General features: G+C 42.8%; 1 protein-coding gene across 2 annotated transcripts; it reads left to right on the top strand.

The window, feature by feature from the left end:
* The first annotated feature begins 5,191 nt into the window (after positions 1-5,191).
* Positions 5,192-10,305, top strand: LOC132872400 (uncharacterized). Of its 2 annotated transcripts, XR_009651435.1 has the most exons (3): positions 5,192-6,714; positions 7,011-7,635; positions 9,481-10,305. XR_009651435.1 is itself a non-coding variant. In XM_060907195.1 (2 exons), exons 1-2 carry the CDS (start codon positions 6,310-6,312, stop codon positions 7,278-7,280), a joined length of 675 nt encoding a protein of 224 aa, XP_060763178.1. In that variant the 5' UTR covers positions 5,196-6,309; the 3' UTR covers positions 7,281-7,732. The 2 variants fall into 2 exon arrangements, 1 of the variants encoding a protein (XP_060763178.1); XM_060907195.1 differs by lacking the exon at positions 9,481-10,305 and having other exon boundaries at positions 5,196-6,714; positions 7,011-7,732.
* The last annotated feature ends 529 nt before the right edge of the window (positions 10,306-10,834 follow it).

Genomic DNA, 10,834 nt, shown 5'->3' with positions numbered 1-10,834 from the left:
ATGTCTCAGGGACAATTAGTGCAGTTTTATAAGGAAATGAGCTGTAGGCTTTACTGAGCATCTTGCAGAACCAGCCACAGTTCTTCTGGACACTTTGTCACACTTGCTTCTTAATTTTGCAGCAAAACCCAGGAGCCTTCATGATGTTTTTTTAAATCTGAAAAGTGGTCTCTTATGTAATATGCTGCTCACATAAAAAAAAAAAAACTGCAGCATTTAATTTTGTGCTGAAAAATGAATGTTTGGAACTTTTTTTTTTAACTGACTCAATGATGTAGAAGTCAAAAAATAGAAATCTACAAAGTTTGTATGAAAAAAATTAGGGTGCCTAAAACTTTTGCACAGTACTGTATGTCAGTATTTGAAATAAATTCCACATTCAAGCAACATGTGTACCTCAGCACAAAATGTTTCTGGAACATAAACATCCATCCATTATCTGTAGCCATGTATCCTGTTCTACAGGGTCGCAGGCAAGCTGGAGCCCATCCCAGCTGACTGACTATGGGCGAGAGACGGGGTACACCCTGGACAAGTCGCCAGGTCATCACAGGGCTGACAGACAACCATTCACACTCACACCTACGGTCAATTTGGCGCCACCAATTATCCTAACCTGCATGTCTTTGGACTGTGGGGGAAACCAGAGCACACCAACACAGACATGGGGAGAGCATGCTAACTTCACATAGAAAGGCCCTCGTCGGCTGCTGGGCTCGAACCCAGGACCACCTTCTTGTGAGGCAACAGTGCTAACCACTACACCACCGTGCCGCCCCGGAATATGAACAATAAATCATAATTTTTTCTTGAGGTTGTGATCCAAATGATATCACACAACTGAAATAACTGTAATTAACAAAGTTCTATCATATTAGTAATGAGATACAAGGCGTGTATACAAGTGACAGAAATATTCATTCATTAATTCATTCATTTTCTATGCCATTTATCCATTGTTCAATCCCAGCTGACATTGAACGAGAGGTGCGGTTCACCCTGGACAGGTCACCAATCTATCACAGGGCAGAAATAGACAGCATTTCACATTCCCAACCATGGCCAATTCAGTCACCAGTTGACCAAATCTGCATTCCTCCAGACTGTGGGAGGAAACCGGAGCCTCTAGAAGAAACTACTCCAGTCCAAATCAGTTTTAATCGAGGCACCATTTCATACTGAAATACTGTATCACTTTCTGGTTTGGTAACAGCAGAAGAGAACAACAACAGCTATACAGGAGAGTGAAGACAGCTAAAAAGATTATTGGTGCCCCTCTTCCATCTTTGCTGGAGATTTAACACCAATGCTGCATTCGCAGAGCCTCCAGTGATCCCTCCCACCCTTCCTATAGTCTGTTTTCCTCCATGCAATCTGGAAAAAGGGACAGGAGCATCCGTACAAGAACCACCAGGTAAATAAACAGCTTTTCCCCCAGGTGGTTAGACTCTCAGAGCAACCATGATGTGTTTACCTCCATCTACCCATTCACTGACTTTTCCTTTCGAATCCCTGCCTTCCTCCCAAGGACTGCACCCTGTAATCCTGAACTCTCACTGTGAATGCACTATGGACTTTTATCTCATCTCATCTCATCTCATTATCTCTAGCCGCTTTATCCTTCTACAGGGTCGCAGGCAAGCTGGAGCCTATCCCAGCTGACTATGGGCGAAAGGCGGGGTACACCCTGGACAAGTCGCCAGGTCATCACAGGGCTGACACATAGACACAGACAACCATTCACACTCACATTCACACCTACGGTCAATTTAGAGTCACCAGTTAACCTAACCTGCATGTCTTTGGACTGTGGGGGAAACCGGAGCACCCGGAGGAAACCCACGCGGACACGGGGAGAACATGCAAACTCCGCACAGAAAGGCCCTCGCCGGCCACGGGGCTCGAACCCAGGACCTTCTTGCTGTGAGGCAACAGCGCTAACCACTACACCACCGTGCTGCCCCTATGGACTTATTATTATTATTATTATTCCAAAGGGTGTGATGTTGCAGTTTTCACACTGTGATCATTTTTTCCTCCACAATTTTCTTCCTAATTTAGATGTGGCCAATTCCCACCCACCACAGGCACAATTCCCACCCTTATCACACGACAGCTACCAACCAGAGAGGGCGAAGGGCATCACGTGCTTCCGTCGAGGCACATGACGTCAGCTGACCGCGTTTTTTCGAGTTCCTGCTTTTGTGTCTGGAAGGCCATTGGGGCCAAAACCAATGATGGTATAAAACGCAATTTAAATGATGAGTTAACATGTCAGTTTGTGCTGGCACACTGTGGAAGACACAAAACTGGGGCTCCATGAATCTGTGCATTTGCACTCTGTCCTTGTGAGGAAACCTGATTGGACCATGGAGCTTTAGCACCACCTACTGGTGTGGCATTCTTGCTCAAACACACACAGCCAGCAGACTTGGCTTGTAAATTGCAGGATTTAATCTAAAATATATTCTAAACCATGTTTTTTCTTGAACTTAAGGGCTACAACTAGGCCTGTATATAATATTTCTAGCATAATTTAAAGTCAAGTATTTTTTGCACATTTAGAAAACCACTCCTGTGCTGCTTTAGCCTTGTGCCTCAGGTTATGGTCCTGGTTTGAATCAACCTTGTGTCTTTAGTCTTATTGTATTCTGTCGTTATTTCACCAGCTGCCTAATGACCCTTATATCCTGTGTGGCATTCTTGTTCATACGCACAGAACCAACAGACCAGGCTTGTAAATTGCAGTTTTGAATGTAGCATAAACTATATTCAGAACAATGCCTTTTCAGAGCATAAATAGGCGACAACTACGTATAATAATTATAGCAGAACTACAAGTCAAGTATAACTGTTCACCCCCTGAAAGTCATGACCATTTTTAAAATCACAATCGAAATTCTCATCTCATCTCATTATCTCTAGCCACTTTATCCTGTTCTACAGGGTCTACAGAAATTGAACTAACTTCATTAATTTCCACTTCAAAATCTTCAAGCTGGAGCCTATCCCAGCTGACTACGGGTGAAAGGCGGGGTACACCCTGGACAAGTCGCCAGGTCATCACAGGGCTGACACATAGACACAGACAACCATTCACACTCACATTCACACCTACGGTCAATTTAGAGTCACCAGTTAACCTAACCTGCATGTCTTTGGACTGTGGGGGAAACCGGAGCACCCGGAGGAAACCCACGCGGACACGGGGAGAACATGCAAACTCCGCACAGAAAGGCCCTCGCCGGCCACGGGGGTCGAACTCGGACCCTCTTGCTGTGAGGCGACAGCGCTAACCACTACACCACCGTGCCGCCCCACAACAAAAATTGTGTATGGTTAATTACATATTTTCTCTGACGGTATTTTCATGTACATGTATGCTGGAGTATATTTTTAAAGCCTAGTATTTTCTATTGACATTTAAAAAAGGAAAAATAATTTAAAAAATCAATATACTCTTATGTAACCCCTATGTATTAATATTTGTTAGACAGCCCATTTGATAACACCCTTACGCCTTATATGAAGCGAAGGCAGCTTTGTGTATCATTCTGCAGGGTTTTTCAAAGTTCAGTGTTCTGCAGCCAAGTTGATTCTCTGTTTAAGATCTTCCACACCAAATAAATAAAAATAAATGCACAGTGAATACAGCTTGATTACAGCCATGTCACTGGTTTGGCCTGAACACTCAGAGGTGTGGTTATAACATACAGTACGAATGAATGTGAGTGTAGAATACCACATGCTAATGAATCGGGCTGCATAGAGCTTGACACAGACAATAAAATAACCTACACTTTGCACACACGACCCAACATCAGAATCCTGAGTGAGCAGGGGCTGCTTCCCTTAAGTTTCGTCCATAAAGCCTTCCACTGCCGAAAATTTAATAGGTTACTGCTGTATTATTTCTGACTTAAAACAAATTCTGCTTGTGTTACAACAGGCATTTCTGTGCTTTGTGAACATGCGAAAAAATCAAACTGTGGTAATTATTAGTCATGTAAAACTGTCAACAATGCCTTATAATGATCAGACACGCAAGAGACGAGACACGTTTTTCAAATTTAATCACAATAAATAATTCCCCACCCCCACCCCCGGACTATAACTGCTTTCAGGTGCTGTGTGTGTGTGTGTGTGTGTTAGTTACGTGTAAAAAAAGAAGTAGTTTCAGCCATCCACACTCAAGTAGTCCAGTCACTGCATGGTGTATAGCAGGGGCTAGAGACCAGACTCACTCCAGGTGCTTGATGTTTTGTGTATCAGGGGCTGGAGATGACAGACTCCCTCTGTGATGTTCTGTGTGAGGGCTGAAGGTCCATGGTCTCACTCCAGGTGCTATGATATTGTCTGTAGCAGGAGCTGAGGACCACGGATTCCCTCCAGCTGCTGTAATGTTGGTTGCTGAAGGAGCTGGGAGTCACTGACCCCCTCTCGGTGGTGAAATGAGAGGTGATGCGAGAAGCTGTCCTTGGTCTTTGGCTGTTTTCACCCTGGCTGGAGATGGAGCAGGCAGTGCTTTAGACTCCACATCCTCATCACTACTGTTCAATCTTGTAATGAAAACAGAAGAGATGTATACCATAGCTTTGGCTGTGTGAATTAAGTGTCATTTTACATAGGATATAAATGACTTTTGTTATGTTGCTGTCATGTCCTACATTTTTGTCACCCCTTTGGAGAGGGATTAAAGTGCCTGATACACACCACTGGTTAAAATACATTTGGGATGAATATAAAGTAAAAAAAAAAAAAAAAGAAAGCTATGGGCACATCCTGAGAAGAGATGCAGAGCATGTTGGAAGGAGAATGCTGAGGATGGAGCTGCCAGCAGTGTTTCCCACACATTGACAAGACTATGGCGGCCCACCATAGTCTAATTTGGGCCGCCATAGTCTCAGTCTGTGCCCGCACACACAGCAACACTGACGCACCCAGCCTGACATTGCGTGCGTTGCCTATCTGAGACAGCGTGAGGAGACAACTCTAATAAGCTACATCCTGTCTGCATCTACATGTCATACCTGCAAACTAGTCACCTTTCAGCGAAATTCGCCGTTTTGATCCCAAAATAGGTCACTTGTGTGAATCGTGTAGATCCGAAGAGTTTTGTTTGTTTGTTTTTTTTTTTTGGGGGGGGGGGGTGCGCGCAAGGCTATGTTGCCGAACATTTGGTTTGTCGACTGACGTTCCATGACGACCAGTTACAGGTTACCAAAGATTTTATAGGTTCCTTTGCACCATCTCTCATAACTATTAAAGACACTGTAGGCTAAACAGTAACGGTGCGCTTCCTTTCCATTGGAGTTCTGGTTGCCAGTCCTCGCTTACGAATATTCCATAGGATTCAGACCGCAGAGTCACCTTTTTTACTGAGTGATCTAGCAACCTTATTTTGTGAATGGATCTGATCAACGGATCTGGGACAAAGTCAGTCTGAATATAATCTCTGTTTGGGATGAATGGATGAAGAACTCGTCTTTGGATAAAGGATTTGGTTGCTGTTACATGTTTTGAGGTAAGTCTTGTGCAGTGCCAGAAATATGTACATAAATGTATTTTTAACATTAGTGCTGAAAATTAAGTTTAAGACATAATATGCCAGCTAACTCCATAAGACAGCTGCAGATGTAAATGCTAGCTGCTAGCCTACTGTTGTCGGATATGAGAGATGAAAACGAACACATAAGCGTGCGTGGCCTGGAGAATTTCCCTGTTCACATTGGATGGTTTTCAAATACAGAAAACACCCAATCAGAGCGTTTTTTTTTTTGAAAGATAGAAAGCTGGCAGGGCCTGTACTAGCTTGCTTTTTAGAGCACAAGCAGGCTAGTATCAAAGACATTAGCTAACTTTTATCATCGTCAACTAGCAGCTGTTTATTTCATATGTCGAGGGTGAAAAGGCACTTGTTTTGGCGTTAGAAGCCAACGAGAATGCCAACGAACATTATGTTTGTTTTTTTTATTTTATTAACTGAGCGCGGTAGGTCATCTTTTTTTTTGTCCGAAGAACTTCACTCGCGTCATTCATGATCAGCTATCAAGAAAGCACCTGACGACCTGTGTTTTTTTTCTTGGAGAGAAGATTTGTTCAAAAACACTGTATCATACAAATATTTAAAAAAAACATCCAATGTGAAAATGGTTCTAGCCTACTATGCCACGCCAACACGAACCCCATGAATTCGAAAACCATGTACATTTTTAAATGTCAACAAATGCAGTTGGGTGTAGCCTTAATGATTTTTAGTGATGACATGTGCCCTGATCCAGGCAATAATGTTGGATTTATTTTTTCCAGATGAGGGAGCTTAATGAGGATGATGCACAGTATGTGCAGCAGCTTGAATTAGGGCAGAAATGCAGGTGGAGCTGGGCGTGGCTAAAATTGGAAGTGAAGACTGAGGTGAAGGGAGTGCAGTACAGCTTCCCGCTGTCACAGTATTTCAAAAAAATTGACAAAGCGGGCTACTGTAAATGCAGCCTTTGCTGCAAAGAAATAAATTATGGCAAAAAGGGTTCCCATGCTCTGATGGCACACCGTCAAACAGAGGTGCACAAGCAAAAAGTGAGCACAATACTCACTACCACTAGTGTCCTTCCTCCTGTTCCAGTTCCAACACAAAGTGCTCCCAAGGGTCCTGAGCTGATGAGGGAACGAGTAAGGTTACCTGTACCTGTATTCCAACGGGTTGCTAATGCTGAGGTGTGTATAGATTAAATAGGCTAGCTTTTGTTTATTTATTTAACTGTTTCATAGTGGACTTATGTCAGGGGTTGAATGCATTATTGGAACAAATTATTCATGGTGTGAGTCAGTATTAAGTGTAGATTATGTAAATGCAAATACATTTGGTTACATTATGACAGCTTTACAGTGAAAATGAGAAATGAATGAATACTAAGCCATGGCCACAGGGCTGTAACAAATGGTTGGGCTGGTGTTTGCAAACATAACCTTAAAACTGTACTATTTAAAATCTTTTTTTTTTCTTTGTTTAGGTGATGGTTCTTGCTACTCTTGCCGAACATTCCCTCCCATTTTCTCTCACACTAGTCATGGTAAACCTGGCTCAAGCGCTGGCTACAGATAAAGTGGCTTTGAGTCAACTGAAGCTGTCACGCACATCAGCAGCCTACAAAATTGTGCATGGATTGGGGTTAACGTTTTCAGACAGGATATTCAGCCATACTCGAAATTTTCCATTTTCCATCAACCTTGATGAGAGTACTAGTAATGGTGACAAAAAAAGTGCTTTCCATCCTGGTTAGCTATTTCAACCCTAACAGCAACACAGTTGATGTGGAACACCTGGGCTCTTCAGAGTTATTGAAAGTTAACGCAGTCACGCTTGAGAAGACGCTGGTTACATTCTTTGAACAGAACAACATCCCATGGTCCAACCTTGTAAGCATGCTGATGGACTCCTGCGCTGTCATGCGTGGAAGTAAGATGGGGTTGGAAACAAGAGTGCGCCAGAACCACTGTCCGAACCTACTTGATGTTGATGGTGATAGTTGTCATCATGTCCATAATGCTGCAAAGGTATTTGCAGCTCCTTTCAACAATCACCTCGAAAAACTGTTCACTGACCTGCATACAGACCACCAATGGGCCTCAGACCAGGTAATACATTAACACTAACACATTTTTCAGTGCAATGCCTCTTCACTAACCCTAATTTTATCTTTATTTGTTGGAAGACTGCGTATTAAAGACAAACCAATGCACACGAATGTTCTAATCCACATTTTCTTTTCAGTCCTAGCTTACTGTCAGATTTATTCAAAAGTAATCCGAGTGAATCCTTGTATGTACAACCCGGATTCCAAAAAAGTTGGGACAAAGTACAAACTGTAAATAAAAACGGAATGCAATCATTTACAAATCTCAAAAACTGATATTGTATTCACAATAGAACATAGACAACATATCAAATGTCAAAAGTGAAACATTTTGAAATTTCATGCCAAATATTGGCTCATTTGAAATTTCATGACAGCAACACATCTCAAAAAAGTTGGGACAGGGGCAATAAGAGGCTGGAAAAGTTAAAGGTACAAAAAAGGAACAGCTGGAGGACCAAATTGCAACTCATTAGGTCAATTGGCAATAGGTCATTAACATGACTGGGTATAAAAAGAGTATCTTGGAGTGGCAGCGGCTCTCAGAAGTAAAGATGGGAAGAGGATCACCAATCCCCCTAATTCTGCGCCAACAAATAGTGGAGCAATATCAGAAAGGAGTTCGACAGTGTAAAATTGCAAAGAGTTTGAACATATCATCATCTACAGTGCATAATATCATCAAAAGATTCAGAGAATCTGGAAGAATCTCTGTGCGTAAGGGTCAAGGCCGGAAAACCATACTGGGTGCCCGTGATCTTTGGGCCCTTAGACGGCACTGCATCACATACAGGCATGCTTCTGTATTGGAAATCACAAAATGGGCTCAGGAATATTTCCAGAGAACATTATCTGTGAACACAATTCACCGAGCCATCCGCCATTGCCAGCTAAAACTCTATAGTTCAAAGAAGAAGCCGTATCTAAACATGATCCAGAAGCGCAGACGTCTCCTCTGGGCCAAGGCTCATTTAAAATGGACTGTGGCAAAGTGGAAAACTGTTCTGTGGTCAGACGAATCAAAATTTGAAGTTCTTTATGGAAATCAGGGACGCCGTGTCATTCGGAATAAAGAGGAGAAGGACGACCCAAGTTGTTATCAGCGCTCAGTTCAGAAGCCTGCATCTCTGATGGTATGGGGTTGCATTAGTGCGTGTGGCATGGGCAGCTTACACATCTGGAAAGACACCATCAATGCTGAAAGGTATATCCAGGTTCTAGAGCAACATATGCTCCCATCCAGACGACGTCTCTTTCAGGGAAGACCTTGCATTTTCCAACATGACAATGCCAAACCACATACTGCATCAATTACAGCATCATGGCTGTGTAGAAGAAGGGTCCGGGTACTGAACTGGCCAGCCTGCAGTCCAGATCTTTCACCCATAGAAAACATTTGGCACATCATAAAACGGAAGATACGACAAAAAAGACCTAAGACAGTTGAGCAACTAGAATCCTACATTAGACAAGAATGGGTTAACATTCCTATCCCTAAACTTGAGCAACTTGTCTCCTCAGTCCCCAGACGTTTACAGACTGTTGTAAAGAGAAAAGGGGATGTCTCACAGTGGTAAACATGGCCTTGTCCCAACTTTTTTGAGATGTGTTGTTGTCATGAAATTTAAAATCACCTAATTTTTCTCTTTAAATGATACATTTTCTCAGTTTAAACATTTGATATGTCAGCTATGTTCTATTCTGAATAAAATATGGAATTTTGAAACTTCCACATCATTGCATTCCGTTTTTATTTACAATTTGTACTTTGTCCCAACTTTTTTGGAATCGGGGTTGTATATTTTGTACACCATGTGGGGTGATGGGGTAATTCTCTCTTCCTCAGTTGGCGTATCTCAAGGAAATATGTGCATTCATGAGCATTCCTGGCTCAGCTCCTAAAAGGTTCATTCAACATCGCTGGCTGTCATCTTATGATGTTGCAATTAGCACCCAGAGCACTCCCAAACAGCTGTCCATCTGAGAAAACTACTGGAGCTTATGAGTCATCTGCTGCCATGCGACATTGACGCAGACCAGGACATTCTGCGATACAATGTGGACCAGGCACTACCCAGCTTTGAAGAGGGAGGGGATGTCGTCCAGTGGTGGGCCTGCGTTTTCAAGACAGGAAAGTATCCAGCCCTCAGTCAGGCTGTCAAGGCTGCCCTGTCAATTTTCCATGGCCCTCTGGTGGAGTCCTCTTTCAGTGGCATGGGGAACATCATCGATCCGAAATCTACATCAATGAAGATCTCCACCTTCAGTGCTGTGCAAACTGTGAAGTACACACTGCAAAATAGGAAACAGACTGGGGTGGAAATGTTTAAAAGGGATGATGTGAAATTCGGGGAGGTAGACAGGAGGATGTGTGCCAATATCAGTGGGGCTGGAAGTAGGGATAAAGCCCAGCGACAGCTAAATTTGGCAGCACTGAAGGAAAGGAGGGCTGAATTTGGTGTCCAGCCATCTACCAGTGCTGCTGGTAATAGGGCAGAGGTGGTGAAGAAGGATAGCATGGCGTGAAAGAGGCACATGGCAGAGCAGCATAAACGTGCCCTTGAATGGCTTGTTCGGGCCAAAAGGTCTAAAAAATGATAAACTGGTCTGCTGAAGAAAGTTTCCAGTATCACACTTCAAAAATTACTTTTTTAAATTCAAATTTTACTTTTTACTTTTTATACTTTTCCTACCTTAATGGTAATATAATGAGGTGTCAGATGCAAAACTGAAAATTGCAAAGCTACCGTAAAAATGAATAAATCTTGTCTTTGTTTTAAATGTTGTCTTTTCCCTTTATTTTCCTTGATCGCACGCTGTTTAAGGGGGCCGGGGGGTTACCGGTAGTTTGTCACTTTTTTCAACCCTCATGAGTTTGCAGGTATGACATGTTAAGGTAAGTTTATACAACTTTATGTAGCCTTTGACACGATTGAGAAGGTGACATTTAGGCTACGCTATTGTGCTTTATAGGCGCATGGAGAGCGCATTGATCAGACCCTCCAGGATTTCGCGATGTTGCGATTTGCAACTTCAATGCAAATTCAACCAATCCCCGCGAATTCAGAGCGGTGTTGCAATTATATCCAATCACCGCAACTTTCCTGCAAATTTGACCAATCGTTGGCGTCGTCTTGAGGTGACGTCGACAAACTACCTTCCGCCTTACTTCCGTGTATACATTCAAGAGAAGCAGCATG

This window comes from Neoarius graeffei, chromosome 2 (genome assembly GCF_027579695.1).
Source record: "Neoarius graeffei isolate fNeoGra1 chromosome 2, fNeoGra1.pri, whole genome shotgun sequence".
Lineage (NCBI taxonomy): Eukaryota > Metazoa > Chordata > Actinopteri > Siluriformes > Ariidae > Neoarius > Neoarius graeffei.
This window is presented reverse-complemented; position numbering and strand designations above follow the sequence as displayed.

What these genes read in the sequence shown, in the direction of transcription:
- LOC132872400 (XM_060907195.1), top strand. Translation starts at nt 6,310, where the DNA reads ATGAGGGAGCTTAATGAGGATGATGCACAGTATGTGCAGCAGCTTGAA. An exon ending in AACGGGTTGCTAATGCTGAG is followed by an intron (nt 6,715 to 7,010) that starts GTGTGTATAGAT and finishes TTCTTTGTTTAG; the next exon opens with GTGATGGTTCTTGCTACTCT.